We start from the raw sequence: 27,534 nt of genomic DNA on the forward strand, positions 1-27,534 counted from the left end.
CCAAAGAGGCAAAGCAATGAGGTGGTTTGTTTTGGGTTTGGTGCTTGGTTTTTGTTTTTGTTTTTTTTAATGGCAAATGTAATACGTTTAGCCTTAGTAAACAAGAGGACAGAATTATTCATTCATCCCTAAGTTGCCTTCCCACTGAGATATCACACCTGTGTGTGGTATTTGAGGGCTGGGAATTCTTTCTTTAAAATATTGCCACACTGTGGAAGTTTATTATCATTATGTCATTAATGTCATTAAATGTCATTATTATGCCTTGCCATCTTTTGCCCAAAGTCAAACTATGCTCTAAAAGAAAAATGCATTCAGTTGCTTCCTGCAAAGCAGCTGGCATGACTGATGTAGAATGGAATACAGACCAGTTGGTCTGTCTTTTTCCACTTAGCAGTTAATAAAAACTTATCAAATCTCAACTAGTAGCTAATCAGAAACCTCTACAAAAGCCATCTATAAAGCACAGACATAAGTCTTCTAGAATAAAATAAACCCGATAAAGCCTCTTTCATCCAGGGAAGAAATCTGTTCATCTGTATTCCATGACTTCAAGCACCTATGGCAAGGTGCTTGGGACTGTTTCCTGAATATATTATTCAAAAGATGCAGTTAAAATAAAGGATTTTTTTTCTACTTTTATGCACACACTGAAACCTTGATATAAGGCCTAGCTGTCATAGAAAACTTAAATGGGTGCCACAGTGGGAAAATCTGTCTTGCACCAATTTGCAAGAAATATTGTTTTAGAAATATTTCAAATGGGAAGGAAGGACACTTAAAACACAGCTTTGAAAGTCACAAAAGGATAGTTCTTACTGAGTTGAGATTACAAAAGCATTTCTCATTAGGAAAATTTTAGAATTGACTTGAGACCATCTTATAACAAACCCTGAATTACAAGTGTAACCTTTTCCCATAACAACAGTCTTCACCAACCAGTGTTATTTTGGTCTGTGATGAGTCCTTTTGTTGTTGGACTTTCAATTTCATGATGTTGCAATCGGAAAGCCTTGAATGTTTCAGGATCAGTTCTAATATTTTCCTGTTGGTAAGCCATTTTTAAGGCAACATACCATTTATGGTTATTTTCCAAACATGGGTCCAAAGCAAAAACTCCAAGAAATCCTGTCCCATAATTCAGGTTGACACTAAGTGTATGCTTTTCCAGGTTTGGCAGAATGTATGTGTACACTGGTTACATGATAAATGTAACATTTGCTCTGAGTGTATCCTGTTCTTTCCCTCCTTTAAGGTTTTTCTGTTCTCTGTTATTCTTTTTTTCCTAGGACCTTGGCACTATATGCATTCCTCTTACTGGTTTAGGTGAGTTCTGAATACAGCTAAGAGTGATTTATATAACTGGGGTCTCAAAGGAAGATAAAACATAACAATCCAAAGGAGACACCACCCCCCCCCCCGACTTTTAACTATTATATCCATTCCTTTCAAGGTATTGCAGGGTTTTTTTAATTTCTTTTATTTTATTTGATGAAATCTTATTTTTCTTCATGTCTTCCATTCCAGGTCCTCTTTATCTTCCCTTTCAGAAAAAGTTACAATATGTTTTTCTTGACATTTCTACTTAGATATCCAGTATGGCTCTCCTCAGCTGTCCAAGGGAAAAGAGCCAAAACAACTCATTTGCCCTGACAAGTGTTTTCCCTCTTCGTGTTTTCAATGATTGGTTGTGCTGTGTGCTGGACTTCTGCAGCAGCTAATAAGTAACTCCTGATGCCAGACTAACTCCTGACTCCAAAGGTTGACAGACATCATTTGAGCTCTCATTTCAGAAGTAAATGACAGCCCTTTAACCCAATTATAGTCCAGTGCAGCATAATTGGACTCAATTGTGATCCTCTACCAACTGGCTACTACAGTTAACTTATGGGAAATGGGACAGTATTCCTTTTTTCAAGGAGAATGAGAGTGTGCTATGCTTTATTTTATACATTGTTTAGAATGTTCCAGCTTCTTTCCAACATAGCACGAATTTTCCCGTTTCTGCATCTGCTCATTGTTTCTTAATTCCCTTTCATTATACTGAAATCTATTACTTGTGTGCTGACATGTTTTACCAGTAGTTTTCACTGAGACATTTGGAGTTTACTTTTGTCACAGTATCCCTCTAATTAATACAGCCAATTTTTCTATAATGTCAATTACTTTGTGGAGTATGTAACTGTAATTGTGACCATTGTCTAAATGTGTTCCTTATTGTACTGCTAGCAATCCATCAGGCCACTGCCACTAGCACCAAACTTTCCTGTAATTCTGACATTGTAGTGAATTCCTTCCCAACTGGCAATAAGAAGGTCTTACACAGCTCTTTCTCTGCTTGAATTCTATGGTTTCTGGATTGTGAAATTATCCTCTGCATAATTCAAGAACCATTCCATGATCTATGTTTGGCAGAATTTGTTACCCAACAGATGTCTGGACAGTTAACGACCTCTGTAAGTACAGCCCTGTGATTTCTTGCTACTGGTGGTCCAAGAATTTTAAATCAATTCTACTACAAGTCAGCACCAGGGCAGCATGTCAACTCTCATTAAAAAACAAAAGCATAAAACATGAATAAATTTTCCTTTCAGAATTGTTATGCTTAGTCAGAAGTGGTATTTTCCCCTCATTTTCTTTTGAATCTTTATGTTCATGAATGTGTGCATGCAATGCATACATGCACATAGCTCCATATTTTTCCTTAGCCAAAAATGACATGAATAAAATCCCATGAAATTAATCAAAATATAGTTTCAAAGAAAAAGTATTTCCATTAATATAAGTCAGAACTGACACTGCCAGCACTCAAGTTGGGGAAAGGGTAGATGCCTAAAAAAGTCCATGGTAACAAAGCCTCTTTGACTGTCACTTTTACACATATGGCAAATATAGTCTTACAAGAGGATTGAAGACACTGGAGTCATGTGGTCACAGTATGAAATCATGCTGCAGCTGCACAGCCATTCCCTCTTTTCTCCCCTCTATTCAGATCAGGCTCCAGCCCATCCCTACATAGGAAAGTTGTCCTAATTTCTCTTCTGTTTTTTTTTTTCTCTCTCTTTTCGGTTATCAGCACCTGTGATAGGAAAATTATCAGGCAGGATTGTATCAAAGAGTAGGCAAGAGAGTCCCTAACAGCTGGCACTTATCTCCCAGAGGAGGGAGTCAAGGAATTGAATGCTGATTGATATAGGTCCAGTTAGACATCCCTATGGAGATATTCTGCAAGCCAGGTGCTGAAACCCCTAGAACATAAATCTGCATAGTGAAGTGCTTGAGAGGATGGCTTGTACTTCACTGTATACCACTGTGAAGGAGAGAAATTGGGCCACCTGCTCCTCTAGGAGTCAGGATCCTGGCAGCTGCCTGGGGCACTCACCATGTAGCTCCTGAAATGCCAAAAAGTTTGCTACATGTCTTTTTGGTACGTGCTTCCAGGGTCATTGGGGCCAAACTGCTGTATTGGAAGGTACCAAAACTCTGGAGAAAGACTTATCAGCTGGATCTACACTGGTAAGGTGCAGAAACCAGTGCTCTTGCACTGCTATGCAGAGCTCATAAAATTAAAGTATAAGCAGATTACTTGGCAGTTCTGGCATGCAACTCTTAGCAGTTTCTCAGACTGTACATCGACATGGCTTGGAACACAGCATGGAGTAGAGTTCATTTTCCCAAAAGTGATTTTACATCATCACTTTTGAATGAAGAAGAAAATGTAGTTCCGTGATACAAGCTGGGACACATTGGTCTCAGAACACAAAGAATGATCTCTGGTCTGTTTTATGAGCTAATAGAGCTGGAGCAGGTACCAGAATCTCTTGCTACAGTTTTGGCCCTGGTCTCTGTAGCTTTAGTGAAAGGTTTCTTTTTCAGTTTGGTTTTTTGGAGGGTTGTTTGTTTGCTTGTTTGCATGTGTTTAAGTACGTGCATACCTGCATACCTACCCTTGTGACTCTTCAGATTTCCAACACTGCCTGTCCTTTCTCTAGTGTTTTCACACTGGAACACTTTGGGACACATGGCCAATTCTTAGTGTTTCTTGTCATGGTTCACCAAAAAATAGCTATTGCCCTAGTCCCCTCCTATTACTGGGAACTGATCTAACACACCAGACAAGTTCTTTTGACTTCAAGAGCATCATTTGGCCTGTTATGAAGTCTTTTGAGTACTTTTTTTTTATGACACTGATTCCTGATTTAGAGCTTCTGTGTGAAAATTATCCTATGCTCATATTAAGCATACAATACAGAGGCTATTCTGGGGCTAGTTAACCTGAACTTAGGGGGCTAATGAAAACAACTGAGAATGTAACTTCTTTTTTTTTTTTTTAACTCTCACCAGTCAGTCCCAGATGGACTGACTCAGGGGCTTTCTTTGTTTTCACATTTAAGTTTCCTCATCCCCTTTCAGAGGTACAAGATGTACATTCGTCAGTTCCTCCATCTTCACAGAGGTATTTCTGCTATCTTGTCAGATGATATTTTTATACAAGAAGGTCACTGAGCTACAGATGAGGACATGACTGAATAATTGGTTTTACCCTCCAAACCCATGTACATTTTATATTTTACAATAAAGAGTATTTCTCACACTTTCATGAATTTTCTCATTTGGTGGATGTCCTACAGTGGGCCAGTACTTTCACACCCACTCTTGTCACAAAGGATGTCTCCTTCAAGCAGCTAAACCTGACTCAGGCATGGTTCTCTCTTCAAAATCAAAGGGCACTGTGTAGATTGTGACGATAGACATATGGGCTTACTACTGTGCAAGATGTTCAAAGCAATCAGACGTTCTGGCTGTAATCTATTTAGAATAAAAATGAGGCTTATCAGGACTGGCCATGAGGTAATCAGAAAACCAAATGCTCCACAACACCATTTGTGATAGTGCCCATCTAAACATGGCATTACTGGTATGTATGTATGTGCTCACAGGCTGAGGAACCTCTTCCTGCAGTGATGGCCAGAAGCAGTGATTTACCTGCTAAAGTGAAGGCAAAGTATAACATTTGCACAGAATAAGACATGCAAAAGTTTGATTAGACAATCTGGGATTCTCTTTCAACTCCTCAAATAGCCCTGTGATACTGAGTCATAAGTCCCTGCATACACTGAAACTTCTGCAATTTTGCTCTCAAGCTGCTTCTTGGGACTTCTTTGCAGAAATGATTTTCCACAGAAAAGATGAGTTCAGCTACTCTGCTTCAGGAACAACAAGCTTTTAAAGCAATCTCTTGTCACAGGTTTGAGTCGTCAAAAATTGGCAGCTTTAGTGAGGGTCTACCTATTTTTTTAGAGAGCCAGATGCTTCATTTATACAATATGGAGCTTTCCATGTAATTGCAGTAAGAGCTAATCTATAAAAAAACTCCAAAAACTTTCTGTTGAAATATTCCTGCATTCTTTCTTCAAAGGTACTTTCAATATTAACAAACAATGAACAATGGTTTATATTTTAATATTAGTTTTCTTATTTGATTTTTCTCCTTCCGGAGTCAGGTGATAGAATCACAGAATGGTTCAGGTTGGAAGAGATCTTAGAGGTCATGTAGTTCCAACCCAACTGTCATGGGCAGGGAACCTTCCGCTAGACCATATCGCTCAGAGCCCCATCAACGTGGCTATAAATACTTCCAGGGATGGGGCATTCACAGCTTCTCTGGGCCACCTGCATTAGTGCCTCACCACCCCCCCTTGGAAAAAAAGTTTCTTTTTATGCCAAATCTAAACCTACCTTCCTTCAGTTTAAAACCCTTGCCGCTTGTCCTGTCACTACAGGCCTTGGTAAAAAGTCTCTCCATGTCTTTCTTATAGGCTGCCTTTATATACTGAAAGACCACAATAAGTTTTCCATGGTGCCTTCTCTTCTCCAGGCTGAACAACCCCAATTCTCTCAGCCTTTCATCACAGGATAGGTGTTCCAGCCCTCTGACCATTTTTGTGGTTCTCCTCTGAACCTGCTTTAACAGGTCCATGTCCTTCTTATGTTAGGGACCCCAGAGCTGTTGAACCCCACAGTACTCCAGGTGGGGTTTCACCAGACTAGAGGGGCAGAATCACCTCCCTTGGCCTGCTGGCCATGCTGCAGCCCAGGATATGATTTGATGCAGCCCAGGGTATGATTGGCTTTCTGGGCTGCAAGTGCACATTGCTGGGTCATATCCAATTTTTCATCTACCAGTATCCCCAAGACCATCTCTACAGGGCTGCTCTTAATCCATTCATCCCCTGACTTGCACTGATATGGAGAATTGCACTGATCCAGGTGCAGAACCTTGCACTTGACCTTGTTGAACTTCATGAGGTTTCAGATGGTCGAAAGCATTTTGCCAACCTAACAACATCCAGTGTAAGCCCATGTGTAGTAAAGATGAGAAAATTAAAAAATAATAATAAAAAAAATGCTAAAAGACAAGAGTGTAAAAGTTATTGTAAGAAAAAGTTCCTTGATAATCCCTGGATATATTCTTAATTGCACACTTTAGTTGAAAGAAAAGGAAATACTTTAAAGCTTTCATATAGTTCATGAATTATGTAAGAGAAATTTATTTACCTTTCAAGCAGGTTACATAGGTGATTTTAATGCATTTTCCAGATACAAAAATGTGTTTACTGATGATGCTTCATGATTCTTCAATATCAGATTTAGGGAAGAAAAAAACAAGTTCTGAAGTCCCGAGTCCTAGAAAAATACAAATAATGAGCTTAGAAGAATTAGTTGTCAGAAAGTTCCACCAAAAAGACAGTGAATTAAATTACAGAGTTTTTTTTACAGCAAGTTGGAAGCCCAAAATGTGAGTAATACTATAGCAGGATCAATGAGGACAAAGGAAACAGCAATAAGACTGCATACAATGCCAGAACTGCTTATGGGGCAAAATGTATGAGCCAGAAGTTCTCATTTGCAGCCCACACACTGACACAGCATCCCTTTTTTTGTTCTCACATGTTCACAGTCAGTTACAAAGCCAACAGCACTTGAACGGCAGCTAAAAATGAGTGTATATCTTCTTGATAAGGTGCTACACAGCAATACTGCCATGCATATTTTTTAATGCTTATCTTTTTCTCCATAACTTTGACCAAGAGCAGATCCTCATTTTCTGGATGCCTGCATAAATAAAAACTAAGGAAATGTAGAAAAAAACCTGCCACAATTAGCATGCAGGGCTTATTAATAGACATACAATAGGCAGTATACTATTCATTGTGTGACTGATAAATACCTGGAGCAAAATAAGGAGCAGTGATTAGATTTGAGTGTGCATTTTTGTAACAAGTTTCATATTTTTAAGCAAGATAGAAAAGTGAATTTTCCAGAGATGATTTTGGTACTTCATGAAGTTGCCTTTCTATATAAAGAGCTCATTATATTTGTTTCCCACATGCTTCCAAGAATGATGTAGCATCTGAAATTAAAAATATTTTTCAGTAACTATCTTATGAAGGCTGTCACCAGTGACAAATAAGGAGGAGAGAATGTTAAGCATGCATTTTTGCAGTTCCATAGAAGTGCAGGTATAGAAGAAACTGTAAATCCCATATATTGTAAAGCAGGAAAACATTTAGTTTACAAATAGGCAGAGAAGAAAAGCATAAGAGTAAAACACTAGTGTATTCAATGGCTATTTAGAGGCAGCTCTACTTGTTGCCGGGTGGTTTTACCTTTTTTATGTGGCTGTCTTTTGTGTATATAAATTTTTTGGTTTTTCATGGGTGATTGAGGAAGAAGCCTCAGAAGCTGAAATCTGGCTTGCTGTCAACAGAGCAGTTTTAAATTTAAGCACTGAATCAATCAAAGTGCAGTTTCGCTCCCACACTAGTTCCCTTCTTGCAAAGTGAGAGCAACTAGAATCAGATTACTTAATGGCTCCAAAGGGCATGTGTTAAATAGTTTGGGCCTAAAAATGAATCACTGTAAACCAGTTTTTCTTTATTAAAGGCCCGGTTTGGGGACTTTAAATATTACTCTCATTATTGTTGAGTGCTTTGTAAAAGGGCTGATTTTCATAGCGTCCACAAAGAGGCCAACCTGTTTATTAAATTGTCCTACATGTACTCAGTGGTCCCAGTGCTTGCCAGTTTTAGCTGAAGGGTATGAGGCATGTCACTTACGTTTCCAGATCATGTAACGATCATAATTTTGCAGAAAAGTACAATCACACCAGAACAGAACATATTGCTCGATCTTTTGGTCAAGGGATTTCACATCCTCTTGTAATAGGAGTAAAAACTTTGCAGACAGAAGTATCAAAACACCAGGCTGAGAACACAGCTGGGAACCCTTCAGATCCCTCCTCTCTGGTCCAACCCTTCCATTTGCTGGTCGAGATTCTCTCCTACTTGTCTGAACTGTCACAGAAGATGTAATTACACAGATGTATTTTTTTGAAACAAATTTAGTTTGTAAAACTTAGAAGAATCTCACCCTGATATATCAGAATAAATAAAGACATAAAAAACCAATCCCAAACCCAACCAACCAAACAGAAGATGGAGCCAGAGAGCAGTTTTTAAAGCAAATTGCCAAAGACGAGGAATTCGGTTTGCAACTCCTAAGCTCTAAACAAGACTGCAGATGAGAAACTGGAGAAAGTCCTCCAAGGCTCTGGTGCAGTACGAGGGCATGGAAAGAGGCTCCACTGAGTGTGAATGCATCAGTCCAAACCAGCACAGCTTCCGTCGTCCTGAGGTCTTCTGTCCTCACCCTGCACATGAATACATAGGCCACTATTACCGCTCTTTGGCAGGCAGCCTAATTCTGCTCTATCCAAATCAAAAGAGTGAAAGTCAGCCTGCATCAAGGATATAAAGGCCAAAACCAACAGACATTTCATTTACCATGCTATCATGCCAAAATGTAGAGTAAGAGAAATGACACTAAGAAACGAAGATGAGGTAATACAATTCATTTTGCATTTTTCAGCTTGTTTTTCACTCTGTGTTATTGATGGATATACTTTTCCAAGAGAGTTCAGATAATCCAAGCATACCTAGTAGCCACACTTCTTACTGATTCAGAATTTATGTTAACAAGAAAAAGATCCTTTAAATTATGTCATCATATAAATTTTCTTTCATGTGTTTTGCAATTTCCTGCAAAAAGTAAATATGAGAGGAGCATCTAATAATTCTTAATCCTACGATTTTTTTTTTAATCCAAAAAAAGAACTGAATAAGATTGCTTTTCTTGGCTTCAAATTCAGTTACTTAGTTGTCTTGCTTTCAGTCCTAGCAATATTTTTAATCCATGCAATCTGACTTGAAAGCTATGACAGAAAATGAAAAAAAGATCTTCTAGGAAGTATCTATAAGATTTATTTTCTTGATTATTTTTTCCTGTTACACGGGGAAACACTTTTCTAAACTACCCTAATTTTGCTTTTGTAGGTACTCATTAAACTTGATGTCTACAGCAATTCTAACTTTGTCTGAAATGTCAGGCAAGACATGATTAGCTACTTTCCAAAACAAATTTAGTTTGTAAAACTTCTAACTAAACTATTTTTGTCCACTAGTTTTTGTCATTATAGGAAAACTGGTTTTTTAAAGTTTTTGATAGTATTGCGTGTGACAGTGGTAGATCTGGGAGAACACTCAGGTCTTATTGGTAATTTCAATGCCTTTTCCACTATCACAACAATACCCTTTTAACCTGTCAGGTAAAATGGAGGAGGAAGCTTCAGGTTCTCACTTAGAAATCTTTCTATTTCTTCTTTGTTTCCCTTCTTCCTCTCACCAGGTTTCCAGCCATTACTTTTTCTTCCCTCAGTCATAACAAAATTGCTTCTGTGTGGAATAATTTCCCAACAATTTCCTCGTCTCATCAGGGAGAGTAGAGCAGTGACCTCAAGTTTGCACACCTGGTAAAATGATGTACTAGACCTTGGGACACCTTTCTATTATTCAAGTACTTTCCTGGTTTTGCAGAGGAAATCACCATTACAGATAAGCTTTAAAAAATGCACTTAAGAATTTTATCTTGAATGGCCGCTGGATCCTCACTTGCATTGTGTTGTCTTTTTTTTTTTTTTTTCCTTCCCCTCTCCCCAAAGGGTAACTTATTTCCAAAGATCAAACACTTACAAGAAGCATATATTTGATTTCAGCATACTATTACTTGACTTTGGTCCAAAATGCATGCCCACCTGTCAGTGTTTTCCTCCAAACAGTGTCTTAAACCTTGAAGGAGTAGATGAACCTGAAACTGATTAAGAAAATATGAAAGATAAAGTTAATAAGGAAATGTGATGTTTCAATAGGCAATTGAAGAAGATCCAGCTGATTTGGAGGATATGTAGGACCTAGTTCCAGACCTGTGACCCACAGCTTTTCCTATCAAGACATTTCTTTTCTCAACTACATTCTTCCTTATAAGTGTGTTTGGAAAAAAGTATTCTCCCAAGAGCCTGTAGCCTGTTGTCTCCAACATATGCTCAGCTTCTGATTATGTATTAGTGATGCACAGTGCCTAATCTTGAATGCAAACAATTGCGAAGTCAGCAGACCTTGCCAGACTTCAGTTTTAAAAGACAATTTTAGATACATGTCCATTCTGAAGACTATCAAACATGTCATAATCCTCAAAGAATATCTCACTCCTCACCAAGTAATGCAATAAGCATTTTTATCTGCAGGTCTAGCCAAAGACTGCAGCATCATCCATATCACTGAGAAGGTGGGGTATTTGCCTCTTTAGTAGTAGTTCCCATCTAAGAATTATGAGAAAGAGATGTTATCTAATCCAATCACGCATCCTCAAGGAAATAGTTTGAGACTGCCAATTCATTTAAGATGTTACATAAGCCATTGGCTGTTGCTGACCAGACCTTTCCCTCTATATTTATGAACATTTAGTTTAGTTGAGAAAGCTTAAATGTCTTGCTGTGGTCCTGCAGATACTGCTTGTTTAGCATAACAGAGATTACTAAATACCTTGAAATTTTAGTTTCTGTCCCAAGGACTTAACAATATCTTTCCTCTGTTGTCTACATCTACTACATAGGCAGCAAAAGTGCGAGTGGACAATCAGCATTTGTTCTGTAGTTGATGCTGCTGTATGTTACTCCTGCAGATAAATTCAGCTCCTGATCATGGATATTTTCATACCTGATAGGAGAACTGCTGCTCATTGGCTTAGTGTGGGTAAATTTAGAGTTACAGCTGAAATAACACTTTCCAATCTGCTGACAACTTCTGCAGTGTAGGACAACAGTTCAGACATAGAGCATGATTTTCCATAATCTCTCAAAACAGATTATGAAAGTTTGGCATATGCCTCTGGAGGAAGTTGCCTTTTCACTGGCTTTAGCACAGAGCTCTGGGCAAATTATCTCACTTTCTTGGACCTCAATGGACCTGTCAGGAAGAGAGTGAAGAGTAGCCTCTTGACGAAAATGAGCTGCTGGAAGTCTGCGTCGTTTCCCTTAGGAATAAGTTGTCTGAAGGTGAATTTCTGAATGCCGTCGCGTTGCAGCCCTGCCTGCCTGCGCCCCTGGCTAACATAGCAGCAGAAATCTCGTATTTACCTTCAGTTCCAAGAAAAACTCAGACAGGAAAATGTAAAACAGAGATAAGCAGACGCCCCTCTGTTTAATCTTTACGCCCCTTTTTTTTCGCCAAGCGGTCGCCGCAGTGCGGCCGCGGGACGGACCGCTCGGCAGCCGCACCGTGCCGACAGGTGATACCCGGGCATTGCTCGGGAGCGGGACTCGCTCGCCGGGCTGCCCCCAAAGGACAGCCCGCAGCCTGGGAGGGTGACCACGGCAGGGGATGTGTGGTTGAACCCTCGCCTGGCCGCAGGATTCCCCTCGCCAAGGCGCGGCACCGCAGCCCAACCCTGCGAGATGGCGGCGGCCGCCGCCATTTCCGCCCCCGGTGCCCCGCCCGGCCCGGCCCTGCTCGGGGGCGGTGCCGCCGCCGCCGCCGCGTTGGTTCCCGATTCCCAGGGAGAGCCCGGCTCCGGCAAGTCCCTCCTCCGCCTCGGCAGTGCGGGCCGCCTCCCTCCCACCCTCCCCCGGCCGTAGCCTCCTCCGGCGGCAGCGGCAGTGCCCGCCGGCCCCATGGCGGCGGAGCCCCAGCCCAAGGCGCTGACTCGCAAGCCTCTCCTGCTCAACAAGGTGGAGGGCTCGCAGGAGGTGGTGAACATGGCAGCGATAGTGCCCAAGGAGGACGGGGTCATCAGCGTCTCCGAGGACAGGTACTAGGAGCGGGCGTCCGGAGGTTCTGGGGGCCGCGGCCGCGGTCTGTCCCTTCCCAGCACCGCTCTGGGTGGCACTGGGGCACCCGCGCCGCAGGGTCCTGAGTGGTGCCCCACGACCAGCGCCACCACCAGCACCGGCGAGCGGTGCTGGGAGGGGACGGGCTCTGCCGTGGTGGTTCGCCACCACCGCCGGCGAGTGACGGTGGTGACAGACCACCAGCATCCTGACGGGACTGTGCACTCTCCCACCGGAGCCAGGGCAAAAGTCAGCGTGCCAGTGGTCCAGCATGGGGACATTGATTTAGGCAGCCGCATCAGGTCCTGGAGGCGAAGGAGCTTGGAGCAGGAGTCTCCAGCTTGGTATCTCCACCGCTGTGAGGGTCAGGGCAGCGACCGGGCTGGGACGCTGCTAAAACTTGAAGGACTTGAGTGACTTTTCTTGACGTGGGTAAAATGAGATTTGAGATCCCCTTCATCACAAGGATTGCCAGGGAGGCTGGGGAGATTTTTGTCTTTGCCTAAAGCTTGCGGTGACAATGGCTAGAACAGTAGTTTTGGTTCCCGTTTCCCCTCTCCAAACGTTTCTTTGTAATTGTTTAAAAATACCATGTATCAGTGATAAGATCTTGGAGTTAAATCCCGTGTTGTAAAACTGCCAAAGAGGAGAACGCTTTCAGGCCGTTTAGCAGGGCCCTGCAGGGTCTGAGGCTGCCCAGAGGCAACTCTGTCTCTTCTGAAAGATTTCAAACTTAATTCAGCCCTGCAGCCGGAGCTTTAAAACACTTCAAAACAGATCTTTTACTTTAACGGCTTGTTTTTCTTGTGGTGTCCATAAATATTTATTTTAAGCAGATTTTCTTCACAACTCAGGTGTACGGTGTAACCTGTGTCCTAAGATTGGAAGACGGCATGTCAATGTTTTGATACTCAAGGGTATTTTGATGGACTGTTTCTCATGGAGTTGAGTGTCTGCTTTTCTGTCTCTTTGAGCTTTCTGAAAAACCGTATTTCTCTCATCTTGTCTTTATCCTCCTTGAGACTTAGTTTTCAGCTAACTGTCGAATATGTGCAGATTTAAGGTCATTTAAGGCTGAGGTCTTCAAGTGAGCTCACATGCCTTGTGCCAAGAGGAACTGAGATACTTGAAACTCAAGTACACTGTCAAAGGGACTTTAACCAGACTTTTACATTGCTATGTGCTCACGATTTTATTGTCTTTACATTTTTTATGTATTTGATGTGATGTGGAACAAAGCTTGAGCTTGTTTTGCTTCACTGTAACTTGTTGGGCTTACTCGGGCAATTCTTTTTACCTGTAGGAAGGTATTTCTGAAATTCATTTCCTCTCATATAGATGTGTCTCTCAGTCTCTGCCTCTCCCTACCTTAGAAAAAAATAAGTAGTTTTAGTTGTTGATAATAGGTTGATGCTCGGTTGATGCTCCAGGCTGATATTTCTGTGTAGAGAAAGGGATTGATCAGACATGTTTGTTTTCACTAGTAACTGATACATCAGGTTGAAGAAACAAACAGTGAAGAAGCCAGGGATTTCACACTACGAAACTCACTAGCTCGTGAGAACCACCCTCATCCTTGCCATCCCACAGCAAATCCCTGGGGTTAGGTCCTGCTTGCTGATCAAAGTGGGTATAGAAGTCTTCTGCTAGAGGTGCTGATAGATGTCTAAAGTTTTGCTGGTGATACAGGATAGCTCTACAGACATTAAAGTACTGGAGTAAGTCTGGAGGTTCTGGAGGCTATTATCTGTTACAAGGCATTAACGAAGTAATGTGCTTGCTTATGGGGCTGTTTTGTGGTGTCCTTGAGATGCTATAAGCTATGATCCTGCCTTTTATTTCTTTAGGCATGAAGATGCTGTTTGATGGCTGTTTCTTTTGTTTTCTGCCTGCATTAGCATTTTTATTGTAATTAAAAGGTTAAGAATCTAGGACTTATTTGAAAGGAATAGCAGATTGGGAGTCTAATTTGGAGATTTTAGGATACCTGGGGTGAAAGTATAATTTACCAGACTTTCAATACCTGTATATTATGATTAGGCTTGTGCAGATTCTTATGGTAAATTTTCCATCTGGTAAATTGCCTTCTAATGTTAGTGTTGACTTGGTTGTTTAATGGCTTTGGAATGTGGAGGGCTTTTACAGCTTCCTAGAAACTGCAAAGGACTGTGTTATGGAGATGTTAACTATCTCTTTACTTGTTGGCCAAATAAGTGAGTTTCATCCATGTTTCCCAGCCTGTGATATGCACTACTCATATGAGAAATGTTCTGAAACTTTTGCAGAGAAATTCAGGTGAATGACTCACCACCTCCAGCACTTACTTCAGGCTGGGACATCTTCTGTAGACGAAGGAAGAGTTGTTTTGCTGGCTAATGACTGAACCTATCATTTTTGAAGTTAGTGATAGTCTTAGCACACACAGCAGCTAGGTGTCACTTTAAAGGTTTCCTTTGCTGCATGATATGGCCTTATGCCCCTCAACTTTTCAAAGCATGAGCTAGCTTGGTCTCTGGTCTCAATTTTGTATGGCACCAATGGTTTTATCTGGCTTTAAACAACACGGAAGCTATAGCTTGCAGACATAGTCATGCATTATATAGTCCTAAATCGTATTTGTAGCACATGCATGCACATATTTTAAGAAATAAATGAAAACTGAGTAATAATAGAGGGTGTGGTTATTCCTCTTAAAAAGTGGCATAGAGGGAGAAAGAAGAAATCTCAGGGAGGTTTACATATTTAACTAGGTTATCTAAACTTTACATACTCTGCAAGGTTGGAGTTTCTTTTTAGTGTGCACCATCTGTATGTTCTTCAGATTTTCTCTTCTGAATCATGGTTGGTCATGTTAATTGAGTGATGTGCATTGTGTCCTAATCTTAATGGGTTTTCTGATTCCTTACTAGGGCAAAATAGACTGAGCTTGTATCTCTACAATATCACTGGTGTGTATAGGGAGGGATAAGGTATTTTGTGTTTTTCTTCTAAGGAAAGGGATGCACCTGTCTAGGCAGGTGAGAGTTAAAGTAGTGGCAACATTTGTTATCCAAGAATGTATAAATCTGATGCAGGATGGTTCTGAGAAAGAAGTTATTAGCTTTCATTCATACTTTTTCACCTGCCAGCAAACGTGTGGAATTAACAGACATATGTAGCCGAGCATGTAGTGTCTTGATTGATCCATAGCATTGAATGCCCATGTGAAGCTAAAGTGAGATTTCCCTAAAGTGCACAGCTGACCCTAAGTTGTCATCTGTTCCTCTGTATTAAAAGCATGTGCTACCCTTTCAAAATTGCTAAGAGTCCTTGTCTTTTGTTGCCTTCAGAGTGAGATGTGGGTGTTGGGCATGTCTGAAAAGTAGGTCACTGGCATGTCAAGTTCAGACATATCTAACTATGCTCCAGAGAAGATTTAGTGTCATTAATCTTCCCTGGGCATGGGGATACAGTGGGACAAGTGCACTGACTCACCCAGCTTTCAGTGCAAGCAGTTCTGCTTGGTGTTGACACACTTCTGTGTTTCTCAAGAGCCTGACAGTGATGTGAGTGCTAATTCAGCTGGATGTCTGATATGCTGATCATGTGTCACCGTGAAAGACTGGCAGGAGGGGGCTGGGTGTGTCGTGGTAAACCTGTACTTTGCCACTAGCCGTCTTTTTGCTGGTAGATGTATTGTAGGTGAGGAAAGCTTAGACGTGGGGTGGTGTATGTAGCTTTCGTGGTAATTAGGAATTCTGGTCTAAGCCTTTTTTGGGTGGGAGTTCTTGCTCACTTCTATGCTACAAACCTTGTAAATGTAAGTGTTGCAGTCAAGAACTGTTACCCTTAAAGTATTTACAAGAAGTAAAAGTTTTCATAGTCAACTGAAAATTGTCAAAATCCTTTCTTTTTAAAAAATAGGCTTTCTAGTCTCCTAGAGGGTAATAAGACCTAGGAGAAAAACATTTATGCCATAGTTTTTTAGTTTTTTCTTTTTAAATAAGGAAGTAGAGTCCTTTGTCTTCTCCACTACCTTGTATCATCTTAAGTTCCTTTTGATTTCAGATGTTTCAGCTTCTTTGTATGGATCACTGTATAAACAGTGTCTTCATCTCACATAGGGCAAACTCTGCAGAGCTTGTATTGCTAGTTTTGCTTTACAGTTTGAGTTTTTTTAATACAGATGTGCACTTAAGCTGTTGTTCAAGGCTTGTTGTCTGGGTGCACTAACTAGCAGCTTTTTTAGGGGATACAAAAAATTAAAGTCCATCTTGGGTAAATGAAATACCTTTGCGAAACTAGTAGTGAACTAGGCATGGGAATGTACATATGTGACAAAAAATGTGAGACTTGTCTTTGGCTTCCTGCTGACATGCCTTCTGGCCTGGAGAACTGTGATCTTTCCATGCATAAGTATATCAAAAGCAATCTTTTTCTCCTTGTGGTTTTCTTGTCCAGATCCAGAACATTAAGTATATAGAATTATAGTTTATGCCTGTGAAAAAGCTCCAGTGGAAAGGTTTCTGTGAAGGAAGCATTCTTCACACAGTGCTGCATTCAGACAGGGCGCAAGTAACTGCAGAACCTCGGTAAAGTATCTGGTTTTCCTTTCTCCTGTGGTGGAGTCGTAGAAAGTGATTGCTTTGCCCAGCAGTGTGGTTGCAGTACAGGTCCGTGATTCTTGTATAAGCACAAGGTTATGTCGCTGATATCTGCTCTGCCTTGTGTGTGGCTGTTGCTTCACAGCAGAAGTGCAGGTGGCATGAGAGCTGATTTTGATACTGTTTGTGTATGTTTATCGGTCTAAGCCTGTAGGTTTCACACCCAGTGAATGGTGAGAGCAGTAGCTCAAGCAGTGCAGAAGGTGTGAATGCTCTTCACAGGTGTAAAAAGACTTGTCCCTGCCTGGAGGTTTTTTAAATTTTGATAAAAACATTTGGCACCAATAAAGTAGTTTTAAGGAAACGAAGAGACCTATTGCTGTAGATGCAGCTTTGTTGCTCTGATTTTTTTTAAGCTAAATTTTTTGGATATGTTGTAATTTGATGACTGTGTTTGGAATAAAGGTCAGGGTGGAGGTTAGTGCTGGCTGAGGGAAAGAAGTGGATGCTGGCAAGAAGTTTAAGAGAAAACGGGAGATCCGAAAGCACTTGGAATCAGACATTGTTGCAGATGTTGAAAAGTAACTGTTCCTGATTTGACTAACTTGTATCCTGTTGAGATGCCAAAATCTGAGACTAGCTCATAAAATGTCTTGCTGAATGCTTGTTGGGAATGATAAACTCCGCTTAGTAACTTGTGGGAGACCTTGCAGTGTTTTGTTTTGTGGTTTGTGTGGAGTATTTTTGGGGTTTGGGGGGATTTTTTTTTTTTGGGGGGGAGGGGGTGGTTTGTTTTGTTTCTTTTTCTCTTTTGTGTTCTTGTAACCCTCTGTGGCATTTTGTGCCACCAGAAGATGACTTGCTGAAGTTTGTCAGAGCTTGTATATCCCTTGCCTTGCAATGCTCTCCCATGTGTATCAGTTAAAGATTTAAAGAACAAGCATCGAGTCTTGTCTTTAGGATTTGAGCTGTCCTGCAACTACTAGCTCATGCACAAATTAGTGGAACTCCTGAAGTTGTATTAAGTTTGTGTCTTAACTGCAAGATGACAGCTGCAAAAATGTGCTATGACATGACTTGGACCACAGCTTGCACAGAGCCAGCTTCAGCAGTGCAGTTAGACATCAAAATAGAGTGGAATATTAGGTGCCTTAGCATTCAGAATTAGAGGTGCAGTGGGTTTTACCTCTTTGTTTAAGAGATTATTCTTTATATAAAAGAGGTAGGTGAATGTATCTTATCATACAAGCATTATTTGGAATACCAAGAGCTACTTAATACACCTTCAGTTTGCCTCATGATAGCCTCTTTTTCTGCCAGCTGCTGAGCAGTGTTCTTGAGTTGCAGCAAGTTTTGGAATGGTGCATCTGCTTCCCATATTAACCACTTCTCATTTTTCTTCTTGTCTTCCCTGACCCCATCTTAATTTCCCTGGCATCTGCTTACACAGAGGCTGGATCTCTCATCAGTGTGTCTCATGTCTGTCAGGCTTGGTGACCTTCCCCTGCAGTCTCTCCAGCTCTGCAGCTGAACAACGCTTCTTGCCAAGAGGGGACTGCACAATGCCACCTCTGTTTGTGGCCTGCAGACCCTGGAAGAAAAACAAATGCCAGTTATGGAGCACATGCAGTACAGAGGTGGCATATAATTAAAAATGTATCATTGCAGGAAACTTACTGATTTATCTCTTTAAGCTGAAGATGTCTAGAGGAGGCAGAGATGCTGCAGCATTAAACAGCCTCAGTACCTTACACTAAAGGAATTGCAACACTTTTGAAGCTACCAGGCTAGTTAAGTAAAGCTGGCCTTTCATTGAGGGTCACTTAGCAGACTGAAGGTATCAAATAACATGTGACTTCTAGCACAATAGAAATATGTCAATAGCTCATTTGACCTACCTTATAGTATTTTGTTTACTAAGACAGACTCTTTTTTTCTTTTCCTCTGTGCAGCTGCACTGTTTTCTGCGTGGCATCTGCTGATAGTGATCTGTGCACAAGTTTCCCAGCTACATTTTTCAGATATGGGATAATACATGAAAGAGAACTGCAGGGAAGTTTTGTAAAATGCTGTTTGTAATAGCCCCGAGGGAAGTAAGAATATATGTAGCAGCTCAGAGATCAAACAGGAAGGAGAGAATGGAGGGCACAGTGTAGGCATGTGGGTGCTTCTGTCCTCAGGAGCTTTGAAAGCTTCTTACATGATGTGCAATGCCCTAAGGAGAGCAACTGGCTTTTGCACAAGTGTCCTCTGCATCATTGTGTTCTGTGCCCTGTAACCTCTCAGACACTGGAAGAGCATTCACATAAAAGGACCCCTGAAGCTGTGTTTAATTGCTTTGCCTGTAGTGCTTCATCACACACCTGCCAAATATGAGTGGGTTTATATGAAACTGCCAGTATCTGCATGTATTTGCCCAGGGATTTGATAAGAATTGCAGTAGTCCCTCATGTAGTCTGTGGCAAGGCCAGGAGCAAGAAAAAAGCACAGCTGTTTCCCTTCTGCATACAGAGTGAGGGAGTGATGGTACTGCTGGATGTGGCAGGATGGGATAGGGCACCGTGGGAGGGAATGGGAGCAGTGGCTGTGGGGTACTGAGAATAGCCACACACCCTGTTCAGCAGAGCCTTGTCCTGCATGGGTCATTTTAGGAAAGAGAAAATAAAACTTCCCTCTTTGTACTTTTGTGAGGTAAAGAAATGATGCAAATGGGAAAACTATAAAACAAAGATACACGCAGGAATGGCAACTACCCAACCAAGCAGGCCGGGCAAGTGGCATCTGGAACAAGCCTGGAGGAAAAGGACAATTTCGTGAAAGGAGAAGTAGGAGAGGGCAAGTTTACCAGGCAGCCCTCCAGGGAGGGAGTTTTACATAATCACAAAACCATATGCATCTCTTAGGGTTTTTCATATGTCACAGTCTGTGTGCCTGATGGCTTAGAACTGTACATAAATAATGGCCAAAATGGATATATGGCTATCAGAAGGTGAGTAATAAATTTTACAAATTAGACTGTGCCCAAATTATAGATGGGCAAAATACATCCTTCATCCTCATGATATGGAGAACAGTTGTGGAGGCTGGCTTAAGAGAAGTAGTGTTTTAATTTTACTCTTAGTCAGACTGCAGGAAATAGCGTTGTGTAACTAACCTTGGCCAGACTTTGAACATATGGGCTTTGCTTGTCACACCATGTGTATTCACCTCTTCAATTAAGTTTTTCAGGGATCTCTTAAGGTTTTGAGTGCTGAATCCAAGGCGATGCCAAAGCACAGTTCTGGCTAGAAGAGCGCTGCTGTACTGCTGCCAAGTTTACTGAAAAGTTTTGTCTAACGTTTTCTTTTATTTTCTAAGTCCTGTACCATTCCTTATTACTGTGAGGTAAAAGATTAATGTACTTAACAGGTTTTTGCAATAACAAAAGTGATCAATCAGCCCCAGAAGGCAGTGAAGGCAGTGCTTTTGACCTTTACAAGTCTGTAATCAGTTTCCTTAGGAGTTGAGTCCTGGGGAGAGAAACCTGAGAAAAGGCTGTCCTAATGTGAAGTGGCCTATTTTGCCACCGCAGGTTGAATTATTTGAGTTCAGGTGATAGAGCAAGTACAGTCCCGTCTTGAAGGGATAAGGGGAGGAGATCCATGCCTGTATTTAGAACGTGGCAGATAATGAGAATTTGTACCTCCAGCAGTGAGTACAAATTTGATTAATTTACCTTTGGCTTCGAGCTCACTTATAATAGGAAATAAAGGCTTAATTGTATTCTTAAGCAGGAGGTGCTCTGTGAAATACTTTGGGCCTTTTTTTTTTTTTTTTTAAAGCACTAATAAAGTCTAATCATGAGTCAGTGCTAAAGCTTTTACTTTAGCTTAAAAGGTAATAAGGTATAGTGAAAAACATAATTACATTCATAAAATCAAATGGATGCTAGAGGATGGGAGATGTGAAGGGTTTGGTATTGATTCAGAGCAGTGGTACGTATCCTGCTACAGTGGTTTCAAGATTTAGATATCTAAGTACCAAAAGTCTCTGACTTCCTCACTATTAACTTATCTGTGGTTTGAAAGAAAAAAGCATATAAACAATGGCAGAAAAAGGAAATCCAGTAGGTTTATTGTGATGTAAGATAAGATGAAGTAGGAGAGCATTGAAAATTAGTCTGTTCTGTTGCTTTCCTTGTCACTGTTTAGCCTTCCTGTGTCAGTACAGCAAAGCTTATCTTATAAATGTCTCCTCTGACTCGGATGCTTTTCCAAGAACATCTACACTGATCTTTTCTTGCAGATGCCAACTGGCACTGCAAGGTCAAGTGATGAACTCAATATTCTGTAAGGTATTTGCCTATATACATGTTTCTAGGCCAGTTTATTACACAAAGATCCAAAAGAGATTACCTTTTCATTTAAAGAAATGCCCCTTATCTCAGAAAACCATGTAATATAATCCCTTTTAAGAGACAGGTCCTCATTAGGCACTTTGCCTTCTTTCCAACGCATATACGCTTTAGGAATCTGCTGTGAAACTGGAAATGATGGTCTACATTTTCTTTGTGATTAGTTTGCACTTATTTTGCTTATGTGCTGAATTATCCTTACTTCACATGTTTTCTTCTTGATCCTTCCAGTTATTAAACTGTGTCTTCTCATTTCTATAATCCATCCCTTTTTTCCCGTTTAATACTGAGAAACTGCCCCTCCTCTCAGCTCTGTGTTTTGCTAGAGCCAGTGTGGGCTATGGAGTCATCCATCCAATGAGTGGTTCAAATTAACATTTCAAAGGCTTCATGTTTTGCAGCACCAGGTGCATTCTATGGGATAGAAATAAAACAGGATTTCTAAGGGGATGCTTTCTTCCTTGATGGTAAGGACACAGCCTGTGGTCCAGCCTAGCTTCTACTGCATGTAGGGTGGACTAAAGACAGCTGCAGTGTTCTGGTGGCAAGGGAGATCTCCACATGTCTTGGCTGGACCTACAAATCATGCCTTTGCTTCACTGGCTGTTTCAGCAGCTCCACCAACAATAAGCTGTTGTCATAGGCTGATTGCGCTGTTCTTCTGCAATTACAGGAAGTCAAATAGGAAAGCTCATTCCTGTGCTGTTTTCCAGCATCAGACATATAGCCCTTGTGCCTGCTCTTGCCCCGTTGGTCCCATTGCTCCAAACTCCTGTAGCACAGGAGTCCTCAATCAGGCAGCAGCCTCTGTGTAGCCTGCTTTTTGCTGTCCAGAAGTTTAGAGAAGGTGGAAGAGTCTTTGCTGAAAAGTCCCATATTTGGCTTCTAGAGATGAATGTTCTCTATGCTTTTAATATGTCATAGGAACAGTTTGTGTTGTCATAGGCAGAAGAAGATACTGATAAAAACTAAATATCTAAGTAATGCAGTGCAGTAGTACTTATATGGGGAAAAGTGGATTAAGTAGTCTCAACGTGAATTGTGCTGAGGGAGGAGGGTGAAAACATAATGTATCTGTCAAGTCAAAATTGAGACCTTTGCCTTTATTGTACCCTAGGCCTGGAGTGAAGTTACTTAATTACTGGAATTGAGAAGTTAATACTTTTTGCTGCAGTGAAGTGATACATTTTGTTATGTTCCATTGACCCCTTTGTCCTATTCAGTCAGAATGACTGTTAGTTAAGCCCCAAAAGTGCATTTTGCATCTACCAGAGGCTTGGCTGGACCATTTTGTGTGCTGCCTTAGCAACTTAGACTGTCTGATGAACAAAAACCTGTCTGATAGTACCTCAAGTTTTCTAGATTGCATTGCATCAGAAGTCAAGAGTAATAGGAGTTTTTGAGACTGCATTAGCTGGTGTTGGTGGCTTAGAATGGACATATGATGGATTTCTTTAGGCAGGAGAAAGGTGGGGAAGCAGCTAGTTTAAGAGTATCAACTGCAATGAGTGGTAGACCACTGTATTTGGCACAGTGTGTGTTACATACAGAGATTGGTTACACAATGTATAGGCACTAATCCATTTCCAAAGAAGAGTGCAGTCTTATCCTTTCAGGAAATGAGTCAGACTTCATAAGCAAATCTCTTCTTGCTAACTTCGGGAACTGCCAGTAAATGAGTGGGAATAGATGAATCCATCATCATGCTTTCAAAATATCAACTGGTAAATGATCCTTCCAGATTTCCAACAGAGACATCAGCTCAGATCCATACAAACACTGAAATTCCAGGTTCACATTCTGATCCCCCTTGTTGCTAGGTTTATTTGTAGCCAAAAAGCAAAAGCATATAAAAATTTTGGAGAGCTTGCTGTGATGCCTGGAGTCCTGTGGCAGTCTGAGCTGTGACACACAGGCAGATGAGGAGCCCTGTTGAGTGGGATGGACTATTGCAGAGCCATTCTCTCAGTCTGGCTGCAGGCAGGATTTCTGCAGATGTTGCTCTGGGGCAACATTTGGGACCTCTGTTTTTTGACATTCCATATTTTGCTTTGTACAGTCTTTATGGTTGCTGATATGGTTGGAGAAAGGGAGGAAATCCTTCAGTAGCTTGTAGCACTAATTCAGGTTCCAAAGTGTTGAGTTTGCAGTGGATGATTTAAAGCAAAGGTAAGGGATTTTTTTTTTTTTTTTAGACAAGAAATGCTATAAATGCTGGTGGTCATGGTCCTTTAGTTTCCAGTAGTAAAACTTTCCTCAAATACCGTCACTAACCTGTATTATATACCAGAGAAATTAGGGAAAGGGAGCTATGAATGTACTGATTGTTTAAAAAAAATTTACATGCCATAGGGGCTGGAAAATGCATGAACTTTATCTGAATTCTGAAAGCTCCTTTCCCTCCTCTGCAGTAGGTTCTTTGGTAGATAAGAGAGAAGCTTGGTAAGCATTTCCTTAGTAAGTTTTTGTGACCAGGAAACCAAACCAAGAAGTTACCATCTCCAGCTAGTTTCATCCACAGCATCCTTTTGATTACAGCTTATATTCATCCTTCTAAAAACCTGGAGACCTAAACCCTGTTTTTCAAGGAATCAGGAATGAACATCATTGCCTGCTTTTTGCAATGCATGAACACACCTGAATGGATGGCCCAAGGACTGCAAGTATTGAGGTCATCAGCAGGAAGCATGGATAAACCTAACAAATGGCTTGGTCTGCCTCAGTCAGTGTGTCCCATGGTCTTTCCTTTGCTCTAAAACACAGCTTGTGTTCACATGAGCTTTTTGACATGGACATTTTTACATGGTTTTAAGAGCAGATTCTTTTAGAAGAAAGTGTAATTGTTATTCAGCTCTTAAGCTCAAAGCCTGAACTATTAACTCTGTAGGCTAGTGTTTTGTATACAAAATGAAATGGGAGAAGCGGATAAATAACCATTTTGACAAAAATTCTGGAGGTGGGGAAGGCAAATGGCGTGGGTAATTGCTTAGTGATCTGTGTTCGAGTATTTTGCATGTGGATTAAAAAGTGCAAACGATGGTTTCAAAAAGCAGTGTGTGTGCCTGTATTGACACCTCAGACTCAATGGTATTTTTCCAGAAATAAATGATACTGCCTGTGTTTGCAGGCAGGCTCCTAATTTGCAAGCTGGTCGTTGTTATACTCTGAAGCATTATCCTGGCAATGGTTGTCTTTTTGTTTTGAGATTCATTTCCCTTTATTGCTGTGTATGATAACTCTAAGCCAAAAAATTATGTTTATCCAGTTGTTGGCCAATGCTGTCACACTGACCTCAGGCTAATAAAAACGAGGGATGGAAAGTGGAAAAATATGGATCACCTTGAGATAGTATTGCAGTGTACAATGTAACAAGAAAGAAGAGCTCTTCTGAGTAGAAACAGCAAACTCCTTGTTGTTCACACTTTCCAGTTGTTTTAGACAAGCCCAGTATTGCAAAGGGTGGCATATGTGGAGCAGACTTCAGTGGGATCAGTTTTGTTCCCTTTTTTTCTGGGCTGCGTGAACCAGCTGGGGGAAATCAGCAGCTGAACCCGTGGCAAATTGCTATAATGACTGTACTTCTAATAAATTAAATAGCATGAGCGTGTGTTTTCAGGCATGGGTATCTGGCTGGCTGTACTGTAGGGTTGTTGGTATCAGGAACTGTTCTTGCCATAAGCCAATTTGCACAGCATCAAACAGTCTGCAGACAGAGTTTGGGAGTTGGCTTGTACCAGGGACTGTTTGCAGTACATAGCTTGGATGCAGCTGCTGGTTTCTATGCCAGGTGGCCTCACGGCTAGAGACTGGTCCCAGGCCTCTGTCATTAATGTAGGTATGTTTCACATCTCTGAGACATCCAGATCATGTGGCTGTTCCTGCTGGTGGGATGTCAGATTGCCTATGGGAAATTGGTTCTGTGATTAAAAAAAAACCAAACAGCAGAACAACTAGTTCACTGGTTTAAACAAGACATAACCCTTAAAACTGGTCTGCCTGAAAACATTTCCGCTGGTTAGATGTCTGTAACAATAAGTTTAAAAAGCCTGAATATGAGAACAAAAGTGATTTGAAATTTTTAAGGTAACTTCAATCAGACATCCAGAGGAAGACAGGCCTCCCAGGGCCCCAGCGCTGAAATGCATGTGCTGCCAAATTCCTGTGTGTGACATTGGCCAGTGACCTGCAGGGCTGCAGCCAGGGCTGGAACCCAGCTGGAGCACTGTCACACTCTGTGGCCAAGTCCTCCAGTCAGATCCCTGTGTTCACTTTCTGCACCACTGGAGGCCCAGTACTGGACCTGCAACCGATGTGAATATACCTTCTCACATTCCCCAATATCTGATAGATAATTTTTCTCCATGAACCTTTGTTTCTAACACCCAGGGTTGTATCTTTGGCTGGTTTGAGTAGAGCATTGCATGTCCTACAAGTCTGAGAGATGGGACCCAGATGCTTCCTTACAGGCTGACTTGTTCCCTGTTTACACCATCCTGGGGTAGCATCCTTTCAGTGGGCTTGGTGTCATTGCAGATGCACTGGGCCTGCTAGTAAAAGAGCCCAGATTCATTCTAATAAGTGTAACAGTCCCTCCACTGTTTCAGAGCATGTGAAAGCTTTGATCCTGTGTTTTTTGAAGTCATAGGACAGTGCTAAGCTGTAGTAATGACTGGTTTTGAAATACAAGTCACTCATCATCTGCCCCTTTGAAACATAGACAGTTGGGCGTTATGTGCTGAAGAGAGAATTCTTCATCAGAGTAATCCAAATCTGGAACTTGGAGAAGATCAAGGAAGTCCAGAGACCCTCTGCAGTGAGGTTTTACCTAAACATTTCATCTTTGAAAAGACCTTCAGTCATTAAAATTACATTTGTGCTCTTTTAAATTTCTAAAATGCTTGAAATAAGCTGAGCATACAGTTACCACAGACCTTACTCTAAGCATCATTTTCCACCCATAAATTTGGTGTTTCTGCCAAGTGATTATAGAAAACTTAAATAGGATGTGTAGGTTGTATCAAAACTTCAAGGTGGACAAAGGATAAGAAACTTTCATTTCCTAGTAAAACTGGTGATGCCGCACAGGAACCATGAAGAGGAAATTAACTACTTCAATAGCTTGTGAGCTTCTCTACCTAAGAAAAACAACTTCAGGTACGATTATTAAATGAATCTTCAAAGCACACTTTCAGTAGAAAGTACTTTACAGCTAGAGATGCCTGCTCTGCAACTATCACATGGGTCTGTCTGTGTTGTCCAGTTTACCTGCCACTGGTAGTGTAACAGAAGTTGTGTATGCTGTTAGGGCAAAGTCTTGTGGAGAGAAAGTCTCTTTTCCCTAATCTTACGGTTTTTGTACAAGCTGTTTCCATTTGGATATCTGGTTGACAATTCACATGATACTTATTTCAGTCCTTCTCTCTTTTTTTTTTTTTTTTCCCCTTCTCCTTTACCCACTTTTTTGGGGACAGTGATGTTTCTGTCTCCTGTTAGGAAACTTGCTTTTGCTTCAGTATATAAACAAACACCAAAATTGTCATGGCTGGTTTCATCCTGCTCAGGTGTCAATTGAGAGTTTTGCTGCTGACCTCGAGAGCAGGATCAGATGAGTGTTTCAATAGCGCAGGTGATATCTGCATTACTGGAGGAGTGCATCTACAGCTGCGGTGGTAGGCAGAAGGATGACAAGATATCCCTTAACTATCACTGCAACAGTAATTGGAATGGGGCAGTGACGGAGTCGGAAAATACGTGTTGGATGTAGCATGACTGTCCTGACACTCTGCCGTGGTGGTGCCCTGAGGCAGCTGTGTTTTTCTCCTGTTCCTGAGCTTGGTCCAAGTTGCTAAGTTGGGTTTTTGTGTCTTGGAGCCAGGCTTTCTAATGGCAAGGATTGTTGGGCTTGCCTGTCTTTTATTGTATGTTATTGTTCCCTCTTGGATAGTGAGAGAATTTATATATTTTAGTCAGTTTCTTGCATGGAGTGTCCTGTTGTAGGAACCTTTTGTGTTTTCTATGAAAAGTTTCTTGTTTAGTTTTTAATATTACTTTAACTGTTCTCAGGGTGGTTGGTCTGAAATTATCCTCTGATACAGATCCTCTGATACTGAGGAAGTGATGTCAGAGTATTTTAGCCCAGCTCTAAGTTGTAAGATTATGATTGCCTTTTTAAGGCATCAGAGGATCAAGAAAGCAAAAAAAATTCCTTAAAATCATATGTTCCTTGAATATCCAGGACATAAGAGTTTTACAACAATCTGTATTGCGTTTTTCTACAAAATCTACTGCTTTTGCTTTACCACAGAATTGCACTTTCTTACTTTGGACACAAATAG

General features: G+C 41.1%; 1 protein-coding gene across 1 annotated transcript in view; it reads left to right on the top strand.

The window, feature by feature from the left end:
- The first annotated feature begins 11,892 nt into the window (after positions 1-11,892).
- WDFY2 (WD repeat and FYVE domain containing 2) overlaps positions 11,893-27,534 on the top strand; it is a 63,650-nt gene continuing 48,008 nt past the window's right edge. Inside the window, exon 1 of the mRNA XM_027888150.1 lies at positions 11,893-12,204. Within this exon, the coding sequence (XP_027743951.1) occupies positions 12,068-12,204 (137 nt within the window). The 5' untranslated portion in view covers positions 11,893-12,067. The remainder of the gene's footprint in view (positions 12,205-27,534) is intronic.

This window comes from Empidonax traillii, unplaced genomic scaffold (genome assembly GCF_003031625.1).
Source record: "Empidonax traillii isolate 1590-97213 ecotype Southwest subspecies unplaced genomic scaffold, ASM303162v1 scaffold232:size1090087, whole genome shotgun sequence".
Classification (NCBI taxonomy): domain Eukaryota; kingdom Metazoa; phylum Chordata; class Aves; order Passeriformes; family Tyrannidae; genus Empidonax; species Empidonax traillii.